At 37.3% G+C, this 25,788-nt stretch overlaps 1 protein-coding gene across 1 annotated transcript in view; it reads left to right on the plus strand.

The window, feature by feature from the left end:
• The window catches only part of LOC124795577 (titin), a 529,084-nt gene that overhangs the window by 457,728 nt on the left and 45,568 nt on the right, over positions 1-25,788 (plus strand). Inside the window, exons 104-114 of the mRNA XM_047259648.1 lie at positions 875-1,054; positions 1,716-1,972; positions 4,264-4,376; positions 8,433-8,589; positions 13,651-13,917; positions 14,078-14,192; positions 14,358-14,512; positions 15,496-15,653; positions 20,062-20,197; positions 20,500-20,641; positions 25,168-25,437. Coding sequence (XP_047115604.1) covers positions 875-1,054; positions 1,716-1,972; positions 4,264-4,376; positions 8,433-8,589; positions 13,651-13,917; positions 14,078-14,192; positions 14,358-14,512; positions 15,496-15,653; positions 20,062-20,197; positions 20,500-20,641; positions 25,168-25,437 — 1,950 coding nt within the window. The remainder of the gene's footprint in view (positions 1-874; positions 1,055-1,715; positions 1,973-4,263; positions 4,377-8,432; positions 8,590-13,650; positions 13,918-14,077; positions 14,193-14,357; positions 14,513-15,495; positions 15,654-20,061; positions 20,198-20,499; positions 20,642-25,167; positions 25,438-25,788) is intronic.

A 25,788-nucleotide genomic window follows, 5' to 3' on the forward strand; every position in this document is an offset into this window, starting at 1 on the left:
TCAAGGGAGAGTATCATAGGGATCCTGCAATATTTAGAGTAGCAGATGCTTGAAGATAGGCATCAGCTTTTCCACATGAGTGTACTTACTAAGTTTCAGGAAACAGCATTTAGTAAGAAACCCAAAAATAAACTACAATTCCCTATGTATCAGTCCCATAAGAACAACAAAGACAAGATTAGACTAATCATGGTTTCATAGAGACAGTTAAGCAGCTATTCTCTCTATGCTCTATATGCAAATGGAACGGGAAGAAATCACAGTATGTGGTACAGTGAGAAGAGATCTCTACCATGTTCTCCATAATCATTTGCAAAGTATGGATTATTTTGATGTATGTTCATACAGATTTGTTAGGAAAATTAGGTAGTTTGTTGCACAGAATAAATTTATCATTTAGGAGATGGTTGTCAGCTAATCTAAGACGTTTCATTACGAGTTGGTAATTTCTGTTGTGTCGTGTATTGTACCTGTGTATATCTTTAGCTCACAAGGCTGAGCAATTACTCTTTAACCACATAAATTTCTCATAGACATGTACTGCATTTGCAGTAACTATATTTAGTTCTCTAAACTTATCTTTGTAGTGTATCTTAGCATTTTGTAGCCCTAAATACAGTTTGGTTTTCTTGTAACTACTTATATTTGAACATTTAGCTGTCTTATCCCAAAAAACACCTATTTATTTCTTTCATATGTGAATTTTGATACAAATTTACATTTATGATCAGTTAAAGTAAAACTTTCAAAGTATAAGAATTGTTGCTAATTAGTCAAAAGGTGAATGATGGAGTAAGAAATAATTTTGATGATAAGTAGAAGGGGAAAAAAGTACTTCTTAACTAATGTTTGGTTATATTCCCTCTTTTTACAGGAACAATAGACCACTGAAACCATCACCAAACCTAACTGTGTCATTTGATGGGACCACATCTTCTTTGGAAATTCAGAATGTGGATTCAGAAGTTGATGCTGGAAACTACAAATGTGTAGCCAAAAATCGTGCAGGAATCACATCTCATGGAGCAAGAGTTTCAGTCGATGTTCCGGAAGTGTGAGTAGTGTTAATATGTTTCTCAGTAATTTCTCATCTCCTTGTATCATGTACATACACTAGCCTCATAAAATATACTTCAGGATTCCTGTACCAGATTTAATTAAGATAAATAATTCATACATGAATAGCCATTTAAACATTTGCTGTTATTGTAAATAATTGTTAATAGAGACTCTTGTGTACTCTGATGCATTAAAGTTCTTAAATTATGGGAAAAATTGCAGAACGATACTTATTTTCAAGAGGCAAAATATTTAGCACTATTGATAGATGAGTATAAAAAATACATGATACCATCCTAGCTTCCAGAACTACTAGTTTCTTCCTTGTGGAGGGGAGAGGGATAGACTGGGGAAGGCTGGAAAGGAAGAGTAGGTCACTCAGAACACAGTACAAGAGAGACCATCCTCTGGTGAGGAAAAGGGGAGATGGAGATCAAGGGGAATGATGTTAGGGAGTAGGAGGTCAGAGGTATTACAATTATAAGCACTGTGGCAGCTACAACCAAGAGTTGATGCAGACCGAGTTAGAAGTAAGTATTGTAAATGTGTCATGTATTTATCAGGCCAAATTTGTGTGTCACGTACATTTTTAGATATGAAATAAAAAGCTTCATAAACAAGATTCCAATTGCAATTCAACATATTATTTTTTTCAGCACATTTGTAAGGAAACTGCAGGAAATTACTGAAGTTGAGGAACGAGAATCTCTGGTACTGGAATGTGAAACTTCACACACAGTATCGACACACTGGTTCCATGAGAATCATGAGCTCAGTGGAATGGACCACCGAGTGGTGGTGCAAGAGGGCCGTATTCATCGTTTGCTTATAAAGAACTGCACATCGCGAGATGCTGGCCAGTACCAGTGTCGGGTGAGGGATCAAGTGACAGAGGGCCACGTTACAGTCCACGGTTAGTAAAGCAGTTAAATATGTTGTTCTGAGTGGAATCTTTACTCCCTGTATCTATACAGATTTGTGGCTTATGTGAGCAGGTACAAGTTCCTTCAGTGATTATAGAATTAATGGACTGGAAATTAAATTATTTTTGTTCATAACTTCCTGTGAACTGTAATTTTGGTAGGATGTCATACAAAATTTTTACCCCATCTTATCACTTTGTTTTTTGCTGTTACTCATTTCCTCTAATTACCTACATCCACACTTTATGACCCACCTTAAGGTGTGTAGTGGAAGGTACTGCTGGTACCACTACCATTTTCCCCCTTCCTGTTCCATTTGCAAAAGGTGCATGGGGAGAAAGAAACTTCCTTATGATCTCTAACCTTTCGTACGTGCTCTAATGTCTTTCTTGCTGCAGTTATTGTGTGAGACTTTTCTCAGAGTGTGAACTCTTGGAATTTCAAGGGTAAACCTCCTCATGACAGATGATTCTTTTTGTGTGTGTCTGCCACTGAAGTTTGTTGAGCATTTGTTGTGCATAAAAATGCCACTCTTTATTGGATCTTCTCTATGTATTCTGTTGATCCAACTTGGCAAGCATCCCAGACTGATGAACAATACTCAGTAACTGGTCTTTGTAGTGTTTTGCCATCTATTTCTTTCAGTTATGGATTACAGTTTCTTAATTACTTTCCAACAAATCTCAACCGGGCCCCAGCTTTTCCTACAATTAATTTTATGTGTTCATTAAACTTTAGTTTGGTCCTAACAGTTACTCTCATATGTCTTATAATTGTTTTTGTTACCAGTGGTTTATCATTAATAGCATAATTGAAGAGTAATCGGGATATTCACCTATTTCTGCGCAGAATGTTGCATTGATTTATGTCTAGGATTAACTACCAGCGCCACACTAACCATTGATCCTCCCCAGGTCTTTCAGCATGTCACTACAGTCTTTTGGCATTGCAGCCTTCCTACAGGCAATATCATTATCTCTGAACAACCTTGTAGAGCCTCTGATGCTGTCCACCAGATCATCTGTGTATTAAAAGTCACCTCTTTAAGCAAACCAGTTAACTAGGTTAAGACATCAAATGTTTTTAGGGTATTTTTTTAAAATCCCCATTGTACCTGTTAATTTAGGTTATTGTCATTTCCATAAATTGAATAAGAGAAATGATGGGATGGTAACTTGAATAAATATGTGACAGAATCCTTCCTACATCCTCTCCAATTGAGGCAGTGTTGCCTCTCTAATGACATAAATGTCAGATGTTAAACCTTAACATTTCTCCTTTCTTTCATTTACCCCATATGTTCTTCCAGCTCATGTTACATCTGGTAAGTGGAATTTGCTCTGCAGCACGTGCTTGGTCCCCATGCAGGTGATATTAACTGTCTCCAGTGAGTTTTTCTGCCGCCCACCCCCTTTTGTTGCCTGGTTCTTGCAATTCCACTCCCCTCTATTTGTTTTCTCTCTTTAATTGTATATGTATTTATTTTTCTGATTCTTCTCTCTTTCTGTTTTAATTTTTTTTGTGATCTCTTTGTGGTTTATTCTCAGTTTCCTCCCACTATAAGCATCAGATTTCATGTTCTTGAAACACACAAGTTGTTGGAATTTTATTGTTTCTCCGCATTATATATTTTCCATGTGTTTTCTTTATCTTTTACTGTATGAAAGAAATGGACCATTCTGAAGCACATAAATATGTGAGTTGTCTTACTGGTATGATTTTGTTAGATTCTTTTTGAACTCTACAAAATAATTGGTTTAGTGTGGTTAGAGTTGAATCCTCTGTCTTGTGATCCAAAATCAGTAACTGGCTAAATATGTATTATTATTATTATTATTATTATTATTATTATTATTATTATTATATTTAGTCTTCCTTTTGTCATTTTATACAACAGCATGCACAATTCATGTTAAAAAAACCATATTGAAAGTAGACAGTTGCGTATAGAAATAAACATGTACCTCTCAAATACATATATAATTATAGTGTGATATGTTGATCATGTTGACTATTGTATTAAACATTGAATTTTGCACAGCTAAACCATATCATATTACCCCATGTCACTTCACTGCCACCATGTAATTTGAATGTGTAAGACAGCTGCTCCAGAAGTCACAAGAATTGGCATTAGATTGGAACCATAAGTGCTGACTCTTCACACATGAAAATGTCAGGTTATATTTATTTGTGTGTCATTGTACACATATTGTAATTGTTATCATTGCTGGAAAATTAAAATGAAACTTCATGCAGTACTTTCTTCTTTCCATTACAGACAAAAAACCAGAGTTTCTGCGGAAGCTACAAGATTTCGAAGTGAAAGAAAGGGAAAGTGCTATATTGGAAGTTGAAATCACATCAGAAACAGCAGATGTAACATGGCACAAAGTAAGGGAATTTTGACTGGTTGCATTTATGGTGCTTGTATAGTATTGGTTTCAGTTGTTGAAATGTATATGTTTTTTTGTTCAGATAACATGTGATATGTAGCATTTAAGATTTGTAATATTTTTTCTCAAGCACTGACATTGATCTACTACGGGCCCTGTGAATAACTTTTTGCGAACTGTGTGAAAAACTTTTTGGGATTTCAGTTATCTGTAGGGACTGTGTTACTTCACTCTCCCACTTCCTGCTTCCACACTGCCCCCCCCCCCCCCCCCCCCCCTCCCTCCGCCCAGGATTCTCTTAAGTGGGTCTAGTGTCAGTCATTCTGAAGATGTATGTGATTGATTTGATCCTTTGCTTTCTGAAATATTCAGACGCTCAGATTAAATATTTTGCTGGTAATATCTAACTCAAGAGTACTTTCTAATTGTAGGTATTTTTCATTGGGTAAAATACCATCTCCATGTTTCTGGCCCTTTCACAGCTTGCAGTTTTGTCTTGTATATTCATTGGTATTATGCCACAGAGATACATAAACAGACCAACCTCATCTAGTCAACCATTCTTTGCGGAGACAGATTTTGGGCTTTTGTTAAAATACAAATACAAGTACATTCATGTTCAGAAAAAAACAGAACACTTTGAAAGTCTGGTGATATGATGTTCATATTCACAGGGCATGTACAGTAGTATATTCTGCAGTAATGATGAGCATTTGAACCATGTCAGCTCATGAGTTCAAGGTCAACACCGATGTTGTTCCACAACACTACAAACCAGTAAAATATGCCTGCTGCTCTCAAAGGTAATGGATCAGTGTGAATGAGCAGACATGCAGGATGCCTTGCTGATGTATGCATGAACCATATCACCAAATCGGTGATTTTGCAAGAGGGCATGTGTTGTTGGCACAAGGGAATGTGATGAATCCTTGTTGGCACAACGGAATGTGATGAATCCATCTTGGAAATTGCTGCTTGTGTTGGATGAAGTGTTTCTGCAGAGCAACAGGTGTGTGGAGAACAGTTCACAGAAGGCCACAGAACACGAAAAGATGGGTCAGGTTGCACCTCCCAGACTACCTCCCGAGAAGATCGACACCTCATCCGAATGGCATTGCCGTATAGATCTGCATACTCCCCAGCTCTGGCACGACAGTGGAACAATGTAGCACATCGTTCACCATCACCGGTTACAGTCTGTCATAATTTATTATGGGTGCATTGTCCACTTTCGTGCCTGTCTTTGACGAATGTGCAGAAGCATGCTACATGGCAATGGTGTATGGAATGATGTCACTGGAACAGGATTGACATCAGATAGTGTTTTCAGACAAATCCATGTTTGGTTTGTTTGAAAATGATGGCCACATTTTGGTTCACCACAGAGAGAGGGCATGGCATCACTGTGGCAGCATTTGCACAAGATGTACAGCACCATCTTGAGGCCTCATGATGTGACGTGCTATTGGGTACAACCACAAATCACAGTTGGTGCATGTGCAAGGCTCTGTAACCCATGTGACCTACGTGAATGACATCCTGCGACCCATAGCCATACCATTTCTGCACAACGCTGCATATGCCATTTTTCTGCAAGGCAATGCACAACCACATGTTGCTGCAAAAACAATGCCTTCTTGGTGTCACAGGATGTCGACCTTTTGCCCTGGCCCTCCAGATCACCAGACTTGTTGCAAATCAAAACTGTGGGTGTATAGTGAAACAACAGGTGCAGTGCTGTGGCCCTGAACTTTGGAACCAAGTAAATACAGCATGGATGGCTATACCACAGGCCACCATTCATGCCTTATATGTGTCGATGTCATCGTGCGTGGAATAAGTTTTCAGGGCCCATGGTGGACCCTGTGCCTACTAGGCAACAGGACACATGTTGAAACAAAGTGAATGAAAAGTTGATGATTTCTTCAGGATATACTAATGTAAATGAACATCCTGTCTCTAGTCATTCCATTTTTCCTAAACATGATCCTACAAATGCCAGTGTTGTACATTATCTTCCTAAACGATGTACAGGACAATTCAAACTGTATAGAACAGTTACATATTGTTATAACTATTTAATTCAAGGTGATACATTGATAAGGTTTACAGAGAAAATAAAAGAAGGTTCAAAATTTCAGTTGACATCCAAGCACAGTGAATCGAAAGCTGGTACAGTTTTAAATCAACTACTTCCAGACTGTTGGATTGATCATAGCCGACATGATGACAGTGTGTCCTGCTCATGGCCACCTAGATCTCTAGATCTGACTTCAGTGGAATTACTTTTTATTGTGTTATGTGAAAGACTTTATGTTTATAATTCACATATGTCAGTGACTCCACATATGCTTCACAGTGTATTGCGTGAAATGGATTATAGTTAAGATATTGCTGTTTGATGAAGGGGCCTTGTATAGAATGCCTATAAAGTATGGTATGCACTTTTTTCCCATGACACTAGAACAGCAAAAGGGGACAAAAGATACCTTTAAACTTTTACTTCTGCAATATTGAATTCCATTTTTAATTTATTTCTTCCAAACTTCATGACATTTCCTTATTTCTTCTACTTTTGACAGTAGTGTACCATTATTTGCTGTATCTTCACAATTCCACATAAATTCTTGAAGTATTCCTATAGCAGTGGGAGGGCTCAATTGAACCCTGAAGTAGCTCACATTTAGCATACTGCTGTCCTCATAATTGTAAAGGTAACTGTGTTGCATTTTGCTCTGGTCAACAATTGCTGCCTTGAATGATGATAGATGCTTTGTCAGCAAGATTTCCACACTGGACATTGTAATGTAACTTTCAGTTGTTTTTTGTGTGTTGCTGCTGCTGTGACTCATCATTGAGATAATTTTTTTTAGTATGATAACATGTGTTTTCAATTATGCTGCACCAGTGTTACCAATGAAGAGATTTTGCGTGTTATGGAGTACTCAGATATTGAAGTAGAGAGTGACTCATTGGAACCAGATGTTAATTTTCTGGCAGAGACAACTGATTATGAATTTAGCAAAACTGAGAATGAGTTATCATTAGTAGATGTCTCTCCATCTCATTTCTTCCTACAACAATTTCAAGACTCAGCTGTTACAACAGTGAAGATCGCAGCTAGAAACAAAATGGAATGGAATACAAGATCACTAAGAAGCCCTTTAAGAGGGGCTGTTTTGAACATTCTCAAGGCAACAAGAGGACTCACTGCATATGCTTGCCACCCAGTCGATGGCTCTATCATCAGTGCCTTCTGACTTCTTTTTGCTGAATCAGTGCTGTGTGTCATAAAAAGAAGCTGAGCATCAAATGCTCAGAATTAAATGAAGAACACACTTTGCAGTGTGTCATTGGAGGAATTGGAGGCAGTGATTGCTGTCATTTACACCAGATGTGGCATTTGGGTTAGAAGTGTTCTTTTGGATGACCTTTGCTTATGTTCTTGGTGGCCTAATCACATCAGGGATAAAATGACAAGAGACAGAGTCTGCAAACTTATTAGATTCCTCTGCTTTGTTAAAAACTTATCCCAAGCTGAATATAGTTCTGATAACAAGTTCTCTCTTATTTCTGAATGGTGGAACAAGATTGGGCAAAACTGCCTGCAGTGTTACTGCTCTGGTGAAAATATTACAACTGATGAGCAGCTACTTCCAAGAAAAGCAAGATGCAGGTTTACCCAGTTTTTGCCAAAAAAAACATGACAAATACAGACTCAAGTTTTGGGAAGTGTGTATTTTAATCAACAAAAAATTTTTATGACTTGAGCGGTACCTGCTGTGTTATCTATTGAACTTGGGCTAATTCAGTAGTATCTATTTTCAATATCATTAAAACTCAGTTCTTTACTTTGCAATGCTACAGCCAGTGTCATATGATTCTGTTTTATTTTTGCATCTAGAAATACATCATTGTTAACTCTATGAATGAGTGGCATTCATTTTGTTATTACTCAGTTTCGGTTTGTTTGGCTGATTGTAGTTTCTGTAGGTGCATAGATAGTTGCGCTGGAAGTATGAATAACCATTAATTTCTGCTTGTGATCTTTCAGGATGGTGAACAACTGACAGACACAAGTGATAAATTTGTATTTGAGAAGCAAGGAACAGTACGCAAGTTACTGATTCGAGGTGTGTCTGTCCACGATGAAGGCGAGTACACATGTGCCCTTGGAGAACAAGAGTGTACTGCAGAAGTCTCTGTTGTTGGTACGTACTAAAATATACACAGTTTTAAATAACATATGCAGAGCTTTTCCTAACTCTGAACTGATATGTTAAAAATTAATGCTGTAGTTATTCCCACTACATTTTATTTCCTAGCTTGACAAATCCTGTGTCACATGCTCATGTTCCACCATACCGATTTGTAAACAGTTTCACTCCAAGGTTATGCACATAGTTGTTTTTAATTTCTTACAACCAGTCCTTCACTAATTTTGTAGAGCATTTGATATTGTCCATATTGTTGTACATTAACAACTAGTATTCGTAAAACCAAGTTTGTAAAAGAAGGCACTTGATAGTAGTTACAAATTATTCAATATAAGAGGTAAAAATCTCAGTTACATGTAAGATAAAGCTTTTGACCTCATTTATTTGCTTGTCTGGAATGATAAATAGGAGCAGGACTCTATCTCAACAAAAAATGAAAGTATTAGTGTCATTGCTGTATACCACTTGGTATTTAATTTTCATATGGAAAAAAGTTATAACATGCTTTAAAGCAATGTATTCAATAAGTGTGGAAGATATCTTATGGGGATTGGCAAGAGGAAAAGAAGATTTTTATTCATTTTTGGTGCTAAGTTCATGAATATAAAGGAATTGTTTTTAAATCTTGTCACTTATGTGAATAATTGAAAGCAATTGTAATCATCCTAAATGCTGAATTTTTAGACATACAAGTATATGATGATATCTGGCTGGGCAACTTGAGTCTGGGAGTTGTTTAGAAAAAGTTCCTAAAATTCCATTAAGACTGTGGCACAGGTCTACATGTTGATAAGTTGTATGGAGAAGAATCAGTGACAAAAATGCAAGGAAATGTTATGCCTGGAACAAATACTAATATTGTGAACCTGAATGGAATAAAACCAGTCTGATGTAATCTGTGTTCTAATCAAAATAAGTAAGATCTAAGAAACTTTTGAATTCACTGTATTTGGAAATTGCACAAGAAACAGTGGAAATAAATGAGATCTCCTGTTTAGAGACAGTATAATAAAATGTCAAACAATAGAAACTCCAGGTAGGAATATCAACGATGTTGGAAAAGATAGATTGTTACTTACTGTGAAGAAGACTCGAGCTGCCAGAGTTATGGTTGTGTGTGCATGAGGTGTGCTTGCTTGGGTGTGTGAACGGTATGTGTTTCTCTTTTTCTGATGAAGGCCGTGGCTGAAAGCTTCGTGTAAGAGTCTTTTAGTTGCGCCTGTCTGCAACTTAATGTGTGTTCTTTATGATAAGTAGCAATCTGTCTTTCCCTACATTGTTGATAATAAAACATCAGTCAATCAAGAATGGCATAAGAAGAGACTGGCTGGGGTATGTAACTTCTTAATTTTTGAAATATGAATTTTTTAGAAAAAGTAAAACATTTGTTAAAAAGAGGACAACAACGGCTTCAAATGAGCTCTAATAGTCTATAAATCTATGTATAAGAACATTAGGATAGTCCCAGCTTGCTCTGTTACAGACAGACATTAAAAATTTAAGAGCAAGACAGTTGTATGATTTGATAATGCAAGCAGCTACAAGATTAAAAGTTGTAAAAAAGACAAATAGTGAATTACATGAACGACTCATTATAAAGAATATTAGCTACTAGACGTGGTCTATGTTACCAGACAGAGAAGACAGCATGGGTGAAGGGAAATTCGAGAGTATTCAAACCTGGTGACTGTTCATAGAACCAGGGCACCAAACAACACCAAGTGGTCTATAATTGTTGTAGGCACACATATGAGGGGCGTTTGAAAAGTCCGTGCAAAAATAAAAACTACTTACATGTTTAGGGTAAACCTTTTTTTTTTCAACATAGTCTCCTTTTAGACCTATACACTTCATCCAACTCTGTTCTAATTTGTTGATCCTTTCTGAATAATAGGAATTGTCCAAGTCTGCAAAATAGTTATTAGTTGCTGCACTCACCTCTTCGTTTGAATAAAATCTTTGTCCCGCCAGCCATTTCTTCAAATTGGGGAACAAACAGTAGTCCGAGGGAGCCAAGTCTGGAGAATAGGGGGGATGAAAAACAAGTTGGAATCCTATTTCCATTAATTTTGTGACCACAACTGCTAAGGTGTGTGCTGGTGCATTATCATGATGGAAAAGGACTTTTTTGCAGTCCAGTCACTGGCGTTTTTCTTGCAGCTCAGTTTTCAAACGGTCCTATAATGTTGGATAATATGCACCTGTAATAGTTTTACCCTTCTCCAGATAGTCGATGAGGATTATCCCTTGCGAATCCCAAAATACAGTCACCGTAAACCTTTCCGGCCGAAGGACTGGTCTTCACCTTTATTGGTGCAGATTCTCCCTTGGTAACCCATTGTTCAGATTGTTGTTTGGTCTCAGGAGTGTAGTAATGTATCCATGTTTCATCCACAATGACGAAATGATGCTTAAAGTCCTGCAGATTCTTGCTGAACAGCTGCAAACCATCCTTGCAACACTTTACACGATTCCGTTTCTGGTCAAGGGTGAGCATTCTTGGAATCCATCTTGCGGATAGCTTTCTCATGTCCAAATGTTTACGCAAAATATTATGTATCCATTCATTCTAGATGCCCACAGCACTAGCAGTCTCATGCACCTTAACTCTTCTGTCATCCATCACCATACCATGGATTTTGTCAATGATTTTTGGAGTCGTCACCTCCACAGGGCGTCCAGAACGTTCAACACCACTTGTGTCCATATGGCCACTCCGAAAATTTTGAAACCACTTATAAACTCTTCCAATCAAAGGTGCAGAGATACAGTAATGTTTATCAAGCTTCTCTTTTGCCCTCTGAGGCATTTTGCCTTTCATAAAGTAATTTTTAATCACCAAATGAAATTCTTCTTCGTCCATTTTTTGACTTCCTTGATTCACACGAATGCCAAACACAAAGAAATAGACCAATATGGCTGAAACTTGGTGTGCGTTCTTTCCAAAGATGCTACTAACTAAACATGACCTCAATATGTGGTGGTGGTGCATCTCTCAGACTTTGCATGGACTTTTCAATTGCCTCTCATAAAATAGAATATAGCAGTGTGATGATATTTAATTGTTATTATACTCTGTTCATCATAAGAATAAACCTGATGTAAACAAATGCAAATGCAGTGATTGGTCAGAAGCCATAGCACACATATACTGCTGTTGTTACACTCTTGGAAGTAGGTTACTATACTCTGTTCATCACAAGAATAAACCTGATGTAAACAAATGCAAATGCAATGATTGGTCAGAAGCTGCAGCACACATACACTGGTGTTGTTACACTCTTGGAAGTAGGTCCAGCTTATGTATTAGATATATTATTATTAAGTTACATTAAATGAAACTTTAAGATATTCTATGTATTAACAGCCATCAATGCTTTTCTTAATCATGCTTTAGCTTTGCAGTTGTTATTTCAAAAATAACTGTTGTGCTCTGATTATTACACTGTTAGTACGCAGTATGAAAATGGCTGAGGCTGCTGCCTATTCCAAAGTGAAACACACGTGTGGAACACAGTTAAAAAGTGCCCTAGGGTGTTCTTAATGTTTTTCATAAATTTACAGAAAAAATCAGCTTTGGAATTTTCCAATGGACTGTATTTGTTACAGTTGAAACACACACACACACACACACACACACACACACACACACACACACACACACACACCACCCACATGCACACACACACACGCACACACACACACACACAAAAGATGTATAGCAGGGTTGGTAGTGCTGTAGCTTGGTAACCCACTACGGGTCATGGATCGCTGATTCATCTCTCACTGTAGTCACCTTTCTTTCTTTTTTCTTTTCTTTTTCATTCAATCTGAAGTATGCAAATCTCGTAACTGTATAATTCATGATCATTTTTTGTGAATAGTGATGTCTTCTTCTTTCTAATTACATATTGCAAACGAAATTCCTGTTTTCATTTCAGATATAAATTCTTAATTATCAATATCTTGCAGAAGACTGTTGATAAAGGTTGCTAAAATTAAGCAAACATAACAATTTAATGTTTTAGGACACAAAAGAAAAAACCAAATACCCTTTATTTGGACTGTGTTCAGTGTTTTATGCCACAGATGTAGTCTCACATGAACCAGAGTGATAAGTGTTGTAGAAATATAAAAAACAATCATTTTCACAGCATTGAGCATACAATACAAATGCTGCATTTTTATATTTGCCACTGTACCATTACAATATGAACCCCACAGAAGTGATCTGGAGTCAAGGTAAGGAATCAGAAAACTCACTCAGAAAAATTACCCTGTACATAAGTTACAAGTTTTCATCACTCTTGTTTGTAATTAGAATACTGTGTTAGATGAGAATGAGAGCATTTTATGCTTCCCATATGGTCAGCTAAGAAGTGTGTGATAGTGCTGGAGTTTTGCCAAATATTATTTCAGTCTCTTTAAAAATTAAATGACATCCAAAGCTATGTTGTTTCTTTGCTTGTGTCTTTTCACATCTGAACTGCTATTGTTCATATCATTACAGGTTAGTTGGACTAGCTGGCTGGCCAGTGCTGTCCAAGTTTAATGCTATGGTAAAGCTGTTGTCCCACATTATCGCTCAGTCTCTGTGTGTGTAATACATCATAAAATATATCCTTATGATCTTACTTGACTGTACTGGACACAGCTTACTTCCACTCCATGTGAAACAAAATTAATTGAGATGCAAGCAAACATGGAAGACTACATGGCATAATGTTTACATCAGGTTTTTTCTTATGGTGAACAGAGAAAAGTGTACAGAATTAGTCTCTCACAGCATCTTCTCACTGTTAATGTATAACTTAATTACTTTCAAAACATTGAAGTTTCTCCTTCATGTAAATAGACCAATAATGTTATGCCAATTTTTGCATTGTAAACTACCTAGGTGAACTTCTATGCAAACAAATGTCTCAAGCAATTTTTGCTTAACCTGGTGTGAATGATAGGCCTCTCCTTTGAATTCCTGTTGCTTACAAAACGGATATAATTGTCAAGGTAAATTAAACATCAAATGATTAAATATGTATAACTGATTAATTACAGAACTTCCACCAGAGATAACCACTAAGATGCAGGATGTGACTGTTGCGAAGGGTGAGAAAGCAACATTTGAAATAGAGCTAACAAAGGGAGATGCCCTTGTCCGATGGTTTAAAGATGGCAAGGAGCTGCAATTTTCTGAACATGTGCAACTGTCCATTGATGGGAAGAGGCAGCGCCTGAAAGTGTACAATTCCGAACTTAAGGATGCAGGTGTTTACTCTTGCGAAGTTGGTGAACAGACATCTTCAGCACGACTAACTGTTGAAGGTACAAATAATATGAAATTTTATTTGAGAGTTATATTTTAATAGACCACATGCAAAACAGTTTACTTCTATTAATGTTTGTAGATTTGGTCATCTCTTTCACAATAAATCATTTATTTACTTATTTATTTCATTATTAATTATTTATTCATGCATTACAGAGCCAGCTGTGCAGTTCCTTAAGAAATTGCCAGATGTGACATTAATTCCTCTAAACTTGGATGCTACATTCACTGTAGAACTGTCACGATCTGATGTTAATGTGAAATGGTTGATGTAAGTAATAAATCTTCCAGTAAATATGTTACTGCTTTAAAATTTGCTATGGTGATCTACAAAATGATCTGCTTATGATGATGTTTGTGAGACTTTGTATACCTACCATTTACCAGCATCACACCAGATTATTTTAATAAACAGAAAATTGTGTTCCTCCTTTAGGAAAGGCAAAGAAATAAAATCATCTGAGCGCTACCAAATAACCTCAGAGGGATCTGTGAAGAAATTAGTTGTAAAGAATGTTACCATTGAGGATCAAGCAGACTATAGCTGTGTTGCTTTGAATGTAAAATCAACATCAAAACTTAAAGTTGAAAGTAAGTAAATACTTTTTATGCATGTTCCACAAGAGCAATGTGTGTGTGTGTGTGTGTGTGTGTGTGTGTGTGTGTGTGTGTGTGTGTGTGTGTGTGAGAGTGTGTGTGCTCGCATCATCACTTTCCTTCTTCCACAAGTTCTGTACAGTTTTTAGAGATATGACTTACAAAGAATCACTAAACTGAACACAGCTGTCTCTAGTAAATAATTTAGAAGTAAAGGAGTGAAAGTCATAGACAGGCACACTGAAAAAATGGAAAGTTTGCTAGGTTTTGGATGAATCCTTTAATGAGCTAGAGTACACATAGGCACACACTTATGAAGGGCTTGTTTCAATAGTGGTACTAGTCCATTTTTGTTCATTCTGAGATACAGAGTCCTAAAGTTAAATGAACACTGAAAAATCTGCAGTTGAGATACCTGAAATATTCAAGTAAGGCACACTGATTGGCAGATTGTAGGAGAAAAGAGAAACTTGCTGTCTGTGAACAACCTGCATAAGCACAAATGTTTCAGAAAGAAGAAGAAGAAGAAATAACTAATGAAGAGGTACAGAATCAAATTGGAGAGAAATTTATGGTGCAACTAGACTAAAAGATGAGATTAGCTGACATGGCACATAATGAGACATGGGTGTGATGATGCAAGAGTGTGTGTGTCTGTGCAGGGGGAATCTAAACTGTGTAGGGGAAACTGAACTTTGTTGCAGTAAGCAGGTTCAAATAGATATAGGTTGACATAGTCATGCAGTGCTGTAGAGGTTTTGACAGGATAGTGTACTGTGGAGAGCTCCACCACAAAAGTCTTCAGCTGAGAGCGACGACATCAACAATTTGTATGTTCATTCAGATCATATATATTTGTAAGCTTAAGTTTGTTTAATATGCTCTTTGTGCTTTAAGTGTAATATTAATTTGTTCACATTGATACAGATAGCTTGTGTAATAATTATATTGTAATTTGCCTTGTTTCCTATTTTTAGTAATTGAAACAGCACCAAGGATTAACATCGAATCTCTTACAAAAGAATATCGAGTTAAAAAAGGAGATGATGTAACTATTGAGGTGAAATTCACTGCAGCTCCTTCACCACAGGATGAATGGTTCATCAATGGCAAACTTGTCAAGAAATCGCCAAGGGTATGTTATAAGTTCATTATTATTCAGGCCATATTGCAGATGGAAGTTGATGGCAGTTTTAAAAACTCTTGTGTTATATATTTTCTCGTATTTTTCTTAATAACTTGTAATAATCAAAGAATTGCAGTAAGGATGGTTTGGAATGAATTTTCAGTTTATTAGGTAGCAACAATGAGTTTCCAAACATCCACATCTGTCATAATGCATTTTTTCAAAGTTCCTGTTAATCTTCAGTCTTTTAAATACTTGATTCCACATATGATTAGCATATAATAAGTGGTTCTTGGTGTTTCCCTGTCCTCTTAGAAAAATTTTGAAGCCACTGTAAGTCCTCTCAAATCATACTTACCTGATGAACAGATAATGCTATAGTATTTCTATAATTACTTTGTAAATTCTTTCCATGTTATTACTCCTTATCAACTAGAGGGCAGTCTCATATCATGTAAAGTATCATTCAGAATACTTTCCTACCTGTGTTTCTTTAAAACTTTGGCTCCAGTGTATTTCACATTTCAAAAAATTTATGCTAAAGTTACAGTTATTTTTCAATACCACTCATTTTTTGACGTTATCAGATGAGCATAAGATGACACATCAGTAATATTTAGTCTGAAAATCTGTTAGAGAGAACACTGTACCGTTTGCATTAACAGAAACAACAAACACAATTAACTTAGACTAGCATACAACCCAGTGGTAGCACAGTGACTGTCTTGTAGATGTAATCTTTTATTGTATCTTTCCATCCTTGTTTCACACAAATTTTTGTGATGCAGTGCTGAAAAAATAGAATTAAAGAATTTTGTGAAACACAGTTACTGTTGGATCAATTATAGGAAAGTTTTCCATAAAATCCAGAATGAGATTTTCACTCTGCAGTGGAGTGTGCGCTGATATGAAACTTCCTGGCAGATTAAAACTGTGTGCCCGACCGAGACTCGAACTCGGGACCTTCAGAAGGTAGGAGACGAGATACTGGCAGAAGTAAAGCTGTGAGTACCGGGCATGAGTTGTGCTTCGGTAGCTCAGATGGTAGAGCACTTGCCCGCGAAAGGCAAAGGTCCCGAGTTCGAGTCTCGGTCGGGCACACAGTTTTAATCTGCCAGGAAGTTTCCATAAAATGGTTGGAATGTTCTTACTCAGCAAGGAGTGCAGAGATGTTTATTGGGGAATACTAGGAAAGCCACGAAAACAAGCAAGTAGATCAGGGAACTGACTGGAAAAGAAATGATAATAATGACCATAGGGAAAATGAAATGGGCAGTGGGGGAGGGGGTATGTAGACAGATGAATATATGGTAGATGGATCAAGGAGGTACTTTGCCGAATACTGAGAGATAAGAACAGACTCAGATGGCACCCTAATGGAACATGAGTGATATCTGACATTCATGCATTCATTATTTTCCGTAGATCCATTCATAAATGTGGAACAAGTCAAAATATTCATTGACAAAAGAGAAAAAACTCAGGGCAGTTTTATTCTGTACACCATTATTAATAGTACACTATCACACTACTGTACACTAAAACATTGTTTTATTTTGTGGCCACATTTTTTGCCGGTTTTGGTGTTCTTTCTGACAGTTTCAGTATTTTTCTACTGGTTTACGTTTATTTTGCCCATTTTGGTATTAGTTTCTCACACATTATTTTTGAAGTATTGTATTTCCTTAATTTGCCTTATTTCATTGTTTTTTAGTGGCATGTGGAAAATGAAAGTAAACCAGTCTGTTAACATTATATATATTGAAATCAAACTACACATTTATTTGCATTTTATTATTATTATTACAGGATTAATCAATACAAAGATTAATTAATAACAACATCTTGTTGTATATCTGTTATCCTCCGCCAAGCTTCTTTATCCAGCGCATCTTCCTTGTCGATGCTGCAACGTTCCATTGCTCTATTTGTGTGGTCTGTCCAAGAGTGTCGTGGTCTTCCACGGATACGTCTGCTGGGTGGTTTCCATTCGTAAACCTTCTTTGGCCACTGATGATCTGGCATTCTCATCATATGTCTGTACCATTTTAATGATTTTCTTTCAATTCTATCTATCACTGTATCATTTGCTTTCATTCTAGCTCTTACTTCATCATTAGTTTTCCTTTCAATTCTTAATATTCTGGCACTCCTATGCAAATAATCCATTTCCACAGCTATTAGTCTTCTTTTGAGATCTGCCTTTAAGATCCATAGTTCTGATCCATAACATAGCACTGAGTCAACCATTATCTTACCTACTCTTTTCTTATCGCTGTTGGACATACTCGTATCCCACCAAAAAGAATTCATACACTCTAACACTTTACTGCTTTGCTGTATTCTATATTTTATTTCTGTATGGCGCAAACCATTTTTATCAATATGTGCCCTGAGATATTTAAATTTCTCTACGTGTCTCATAACTGCTTTGTCATTCAAATTTAGCATCACTATTTGCCACCAGATACTCTGTTTTTGTTACTCATTGTTACTCATTTGTAGTTCCCATCTGTCGTATTCCTGATATAATTGTCATATCATGAACTCAAGGTCATAATCATCTTGTGCTGTAATATCTTGATCTTCAGCAATTTGCATTATTAAAAAAATAAATCATGTATGGTGAAACCACTAAACATAATTAGTTAAAGAAAAATAACTTTGCATACTATGTTGAAAATTTTTCAAAAGAAAGCATTGTCATAACTTCAAAGTTCTCTTCTGAGACGTTATGTCACTGATTTTTCAGCACTTCACTGTAGTGTCAAAACAGCCACCCAGGGTCCAAAACTGAATATGGAAGACAAACTGCCTTCTGCCCAATTAGAGACATTTGACAATATTCCACATATCATGCTGGTATAAAAAGTTGCTTTCCACCAAATCTTGAAATGATTTGTTTTCCGTCAAGCTATCTTACATGGCTGAGATTTGCCATTATAGTTATATATAACATACTGTGTGCCATTTCAGGATTAATAAAGTTTATTATCATCCCATGGTTGAAAAGAAAACTAAGAGATGTGAACACAGATTACATGTAAATCTGCATTCAACTCTGCAAACCACTTGAAGTGCATGACGAAAGGTACATCCCACATACCAGTTGTTATGGCTTTATCCCATTCCATTCATGTGTGGCATGCTGGAAGAATGATGATTGAACACCTCTGGGCATACTGTAATTAGTCTAATTTTATCTTTACAATCCATGTGGGAGCAGTAAATAGGGGGTCATTGTATGTTCCTCGATTCATAATTTAAAGTTTGTACTTGAAACTTCGTGAGTAGGCTTTCTCAGGATAGTTTGCCTCTATCTTGAAGTATCTGACAGTTCCTTTTTTTTTTTCAGCATCTCCCTGAAACTCCCTCGTGGCTATATAAACCTGTGACCATACAAGCTGTCCATCTTTATATATTGTTCTGTATCCCCTGTTAGTCTTGATACAGGTTCCACATACTTGAGCAACATTCTTGTAGGAATCGTACAAGAGTTTTGTAAACAATTTCCTTTGCAGGCTGATTACATTTCCCAGTATTCTACAATGAACTGTTGTCTGCCAACTGCTTTATCTGTGACTGAGCCACTTGATAATTCCATTCCATATCCCTAAAATTTATTACACCAACGTATTTTTATGATTTGACCAATTCCAACTGTGCCTCACTTATATTGTTTTTTAGTTTTATGAAGTGCAAAATTTTACATTTCTGAACATTTAAAGTAAGTTCCAAATCTTTGCACCATTTTCAAATTTTATAAGGACCATACTGAATATTTAGCAGCTTTTCTCATATAGTACTTCATTATAGATAACTGCATTACTAGCAAAAAGTCCCGAGTTACTATTAATATTGTTTGCAAGGTCATTACTATACAAAATAAACAGCAAGGGTCACAACTTACTTCCCTGGAGCATACCTTAAGTTTCTTCTACAACTGTCAATGATTTTCCACCCAAAGTAACATGCCACATCCTCCCTACCAAGAAATCCTCAGTCCAGTCTTAAATTGTTAGCCTAATTTGAAGGTGTAATACACTGCATTTCAGTGTTTCCTTCGCCTTTGACTGAAGCAGCCATCCTGTCATATTTATGTTTACTTATGCTCTTAGTGCATGCAGACATTTTGTACCCTATGCCATGACCAGTGCTTCTGTGGATCAGTAATATCTTTAATTTTAAAGATTTGGCTTCATGCACACTAGCATCTCTTGTGGATGCCAGTCGGTTATCATCTGACAATGGCGTAATAAGCCGAAAATAGGTTCATAATAAACAAATATTAGTGCAAAAAAAGCAGTTTGCTTGCTTTTCAAGCTTAATGATAATTTATTATTTGATGTAATGAAGCAGTTGCATGAACCAACAAATGAATAAAATATTTGTGACTCACTTCTGCTAATTATTTCAGATTATACAAACACTGACTGAGAATTCTGCAACTCTGACCATTAAGAAAGCTGAAGAAACAGATGCTGCAAGCTATACTGTTAAATTATCCAACAGGCAAGGGGAAGCCTCAGCAGAGATGACCCTCATTCTAATGGGTAATTTTTCTTTAATTTTTGGTGAAACCATAATTAGTGCTTTTCACATGACCAATTTAATTTTGTAGTTTTTATGTTACAGTCATAACAGGATAGAACTCTTCTAGTAATGCAATTAAGTGATTAGAAGGAAATACTTCTGTGTAAACATAGATGTGCTTTGAATGTCTAATATTCTTGTACAAAATACAATTTGTGTTTAAATATCTAAGGTCGAGGAACAAAGTAAGAAGACTTTTCTGACAGCAGAAAATTATGAGTGCCTTATTTATTAACATAATAAATACGTTCATATGTTACAGAGCCACCATCAGAGCCAGGCATCCCAGAAGTTGTTGAAGTCACTGACCAGACCATTACACTTCACTGGAAGCCTCCAGAATTTGATGGACATTCTCCTATTACAAACTATGTTCTGGAATACCATGACAAGACTGATTTCACGTAAGTAGTTTCACTGAAATCTCGTCTCAACTTGTAATTTACTATATAAAGTCAAGAAATAAGTTTATTCAAGTCTTCTAAACTGAAACAAAACAATGAATCATGGATCAAGAATCTTTATTCACCATAAATCTTTTCACTATGATATGGGTTTCATCAATGTGATACAAGATAAAGTATATACAATGCACAGTAGTACAATGTGTAGCATTAAATATTAGTTCTTCAAAGTTTATGCAGTACATAATAATACAATTAAAAGTAACAGTTTTTAAAAGTTAATATAATAATCTGGCAAACCAAAGTATTCTTTAATATTATAAAAAGGGTGATCTGTTAACCAGTTGTGCCACTTATATTTAAAACTAATTATATCCATGGTTCGAGCAAAAATGAAGACCTAAGTTGTAGGGCAAACGAATCTGCTCCAGTCCTGAATCCCTGAACCATTACACCAATAACCTGAAAACAGTTTTCGCATCCCGCAATTACCCTCCCGACCTAGTACAGAAGCAAATAACCAGAGCCACTTCCCCTCAAACCCAGAACCTCCCACAGAAGAACCCCAAAAGTGCCCCACTTGTGACAGGATACTTTCCGGAACTGGATCAGACTCTGAATGTGGCTCTCCAGCAGGGATACAACTTCCTCAAATCCTGCCCTGAAATGAGATCCATCCTTCATGAAATCTTCCCCACTCCACCAAGAGTGTCTTTCCACTGTCCACCTAACCTTCGTAACCTCTTGGTTCATCCCTATGAAATCCCCAAACCACCTTCCCTACCCTCTGGCTCCTACCCTTGTAACCGCCCCCCAGTGTAAGACCTGTCCCATGCACCCTCCCACCACCACCTACTCCAGTCCTGTAACCCGGAAGGTGTACATGATCAAAAGCAGAGCCACGTATGAAAGCACCCACGTGATTTACCAACTGACATGACTACACTGTGAAGCCTTCTATGTGGGAGTGACCAGCAACAAACTGTCCATTCGCATTAACGGACACAGGCAGTCAGTGTTTGTTGGTAATGAGGATCACCCTGTGGCTAAACATGCCTTTGTGCACGGCCAGCACATCTTGGCACAGTGTTACACCATCCGGGTTATCTGGATACTTCCCTCTGACACCAACCTATCGGAACTCCTGAGATGGGAACTTGCCCTTCAATATATTCTGTCTTCCCGTTACCCACCAGGCCTCAACCTCCGCTAATTTCAAGTTGCCGCTGCTCGTACCTCACCTGTCATTCAACAACATCTTTGCCTCTGTACTTCCGTCTTGACTGACATCTCTGCCCAACCTCTTTGGATTTACATATGTCTGCCTGTGTCTGTATATGTGCGGATGGATATGTGTGTGTGTGTGTGTGTGTGTGTGTGCGAGTGTATACCTGTCCTTTTTTTCCCCCCTAAGGTAAGTCTTTCCGCTCCCGGGCTCCCAGAATTGGAATGACTCCTTACCCTCTCACTTAAAACCCACATCCTTTCGTCTTCCCCTCTCCTTCCCTCTTTCCTGATGAAGCAACCGTGGGTTGCAAAAGCTTGATATTTGTGTTGTGTGTGTTATATATATAAGTTGATGATACGGTTATGTGTAGTACCAGTCACAAAGACATTACTGCTTGTATCACTACATGCAGACTTGCTGATCTGTGTATTATTAGCGTATTCCCCAACTTCAACCTGATCTTCAAGTATGTTAATTAGTGTGGTTGTTGCCTATATCATTTTTCATCACCCCCACCATCCCTCATCTCATTCCCACTGCTATAAGTTTTTCATTTCTCAAGTCTTTTTGTGTCAGTTGTCTTTCCCTTTTTTTCCTTTGTTATCCCACTTTCATTAAATAATGTGCTGATTAAATAAGATACGTGGGTGGAGCATCTGATTATAGTTCCTACCACAAGTAAATGAAATTTTTTACTTTTTAGCTGAATATATGTCATGATAACACTTCTCCCAGGGGTGTTAGTCCTGTTGCATTATGGGAAAGCTTCTGTTTTGTTGACTGAATTTATACCATTAAGCAATGTGCATTTCTGCATTCACATGCTTATGGTAACGAAGAACTTAATGATATTCAGAATACCAGTATGTGTTAGAGCACTAACAAAGCTCTGTAAAATTAGAAAATAGTTATGTTCACGAAGTACATATAATGTGAATTGAAAGAAAACAAGGTTATGGTGGTAGTCACTGAAATGTTCTTTGTGACTCCATTTAGTTTCAGCATATATTGGTGTCTCCAAGTAGTGATTCGGTTTTGGGGACTATAATTTCTTTTTTTATAATTTCTGTTGATTTCAGTATGGGAAACTGATGAAACACAATTACATAAAAAGAATTCTTTTTTGCCAGTTATTTCATTATAATCTGTTTTTGTGGCCAGGTTATTAGCCTGTTGCCTAGCATAAGTGACAAAGATACACACATCAAAAATTTTTGCATCACCCCGGTTCCCAGAACTCCTGAAGACAGATGTTGACTGTGGATATTGTATCACAGAACAGTCCTTTGACTGTTAAGTGATGTCACTAAGCCCACCCAAAAATGTAAACAATCATGCATGAGCAGTACCTAATAGATGGAGAGGGTCCGATGGCTGATCAGTTCTAGTCATTCCACCAGGAAGGAGGTACACAGCTCATGTTGTCTGTAGTTCAGCCATGCCTAGATGGTCAATACCACAGTTCAGTCACATCCGCATTGTCACTTTGTGCTAGGAAGGGCTCTCAACAAGGGAAGTGTCCAGGCATCTCAGAGTGAACCAAAGAGATGTTGTTCAGTCATGGTCGAGATACAGAGAGACAGGAACTGTCGATGATATGCCTTGCTCAGGCTGCCCAAAGGCTACTACTACAGTGGATAATCAGTACCTACTGGTTATGGCTCAGAGGAACCCTGACAGCAATGCCACCCTATTTAGTAATGATTTTTGTGCAGCCACAGGGCATTGTGTTACGATTCAAACTGTTTGCAAAAGGTTGCATGATGTGCAGCTTCACTCCCGACATCCATGGTGAGGTCCATCTTTCCAACCACGACACCATGCAGCATGGTACAGATGGGCCCAACAACATGCTGAATAGACTGCTCAGGATGGGCATCATGTTCTCTCCACTGATGAGTGTTGCATAAGCCTACAACCAGACAATCATCAGAGACGTGTTTGGAGGCAACCAGGTCAGGCTGAATGCCTTAGACACACTGTCCAGTGAGTACAGCAAGGTGGAAGTTCCCTGCTGTTTTGGGGTGGCATTATGTGTGTCCGATGCACGCCGCTGGTGGTTGTGGAGGGTGCTGTAATGGCTGTATGATATGTGAATGCCATCCTCTGGCTGATAGTGCAACCATATCGGCAGCATATTGATTAGGCATGCTGCTTCATGGATGAGAATTCTCTCCCCCATCATGCGCATCTTATGAATGACATCCTTCAGGATAATGACATCACTCGACTAGAGAGGCCAGCATGTTCTCCAGACTTGAACCCTATCGAACATGCCTGGGATAGATTGAAAAGGGCTGTTTTGGATGACGTGACCCACCAACCAGTCTGAGGGATCTACACCGAATCACTGTTGTTGAGTGGGACAATCTGGATCAACAGTGCCTTGATGCACTTGTATGTAGTATGCCACAATGAAATACAGGTGTGCATCAATGCAAGAGGATGTGCTACTGGGTATTAGAGGTACTGGTGTGTACAGCAACCTGGACCGTGATCTCTGAAGGTCTTGCTGTATGGAGGTACAACATGCATTGTGTGTTTTTCGTGAGCCATAAAAAGGGCAGAAATGAAATTTATGTGATTTCTGTTCCAATTTTCTGTACAGGTTCTGGAACTCTTGGAACCAAGGCGATGCAAAATTTTTTTGAGGTGTATATTTTTTATTATAGTACAGAAGTAAATATCAAAGAATTTACAATCATAACAGAAATTAAATTTTTGATATTAAATATACAAAATATACATTCATAAACATTGGACAGTAAAATAAATAAAGAACTGGCACATGGATTTATAATGGGGCACAATATAATGCAATTTGTTTGGGTTATTAGCCAGCTTTAGCAGTATAATGAAGTGTAGAGTAACTGTAGCCTGTTTCTTCATTTAATAGCTCTTCAGGATGGTTCTTGTAGAACCTCTTGATCTCCAGTACATCGAGCACCAGCAGCAAAAATAAATGATTTGTGAAAGAGGTGCCCAAAAAAAATTTTTTTTGTCATATAATTTTTTGTTCCATTAATAAGACAGTGGAGTGTGTGTGTGTGTGTGTGTGTGTGTGTGTGTGTGTGTGTGTGTCTGTGTGTGTGTCAAAGAGAGTACTTATAGTACTTACATAGAAATATATGACTGCACTTGATCATATGCTGAAATGTGCCATTTAGCCAGTAATATAACATTTGAAATGGTTGTAACAGACATAAATGTCAATTAACATATTTCCAATGAATATGGGCCACTGATTTGTGAGTTGTGATGTAATTTTTCCTTTTCTTCTAAATTTTCTTTTGCATAGATGGATTCAAGTAAAGGAAATGGTTAGAGAGACAACTCACAAAGTGACACAACTTCAGACAAATGGGGAATACATGTTCCGTGTGTCAGCCGAGAATGATATTGGCCGTGGTGCTCCATCACACAACACCCGTTACATACGAGTTACTAAACCATTATCTGCTGAACCACCAGCAATCCAGCAGCCACTGGAAGGGGTAGTGTGTGGCTTAAAACAGTCGATAACTCTTTCTTGTGTTATTGGAGGAATACCTGAGCCAACAGTAAAGTGGTACGTATTACTTTTCAATCCACCTTTTATTTAACTACAAATTACATGGAGTTCCAGATGAAACATAGTAATAATTTCTTGTTACCCTTACCTCCATATTTACAGCCTCTGATTTGTACCATGATTCATCATTATTTTTATCGTTGTTGCCACTTAATTATTCAGTGACTTGTTGATCTCACTGACTGCACAGTCTTCCCCATTTCTCTAGAATATCTAGGAAAGTCAAGTTCATTGAAGTATGCCTTGTAGCAAGTATGGGACTAAAGATGATATTAAGAAATAATAAAAATAGACAGGGAAAAATTTGCCAAAGTAGATGTTGTGGAGAATTAAAGAATTTGTGTGATG

The sequence above is a fragment of the Schistocerca piceifrons genome, chromosome 4 (assembly GCF_021461385.2).
Source record: "Schistocerca piceifrons isolate TAMUIC-IGC-003096 chromosome 4, iqSchPice1.1, whole genome shotgun sequence".
Classification (NCBI taxonomy): domain Eukaryota; kingdom Metazoa; phylum Arthropoda; class Insecta; order Orthoptera; family Acrididae; genus Schistocerca; species Schistocerca piceifrons.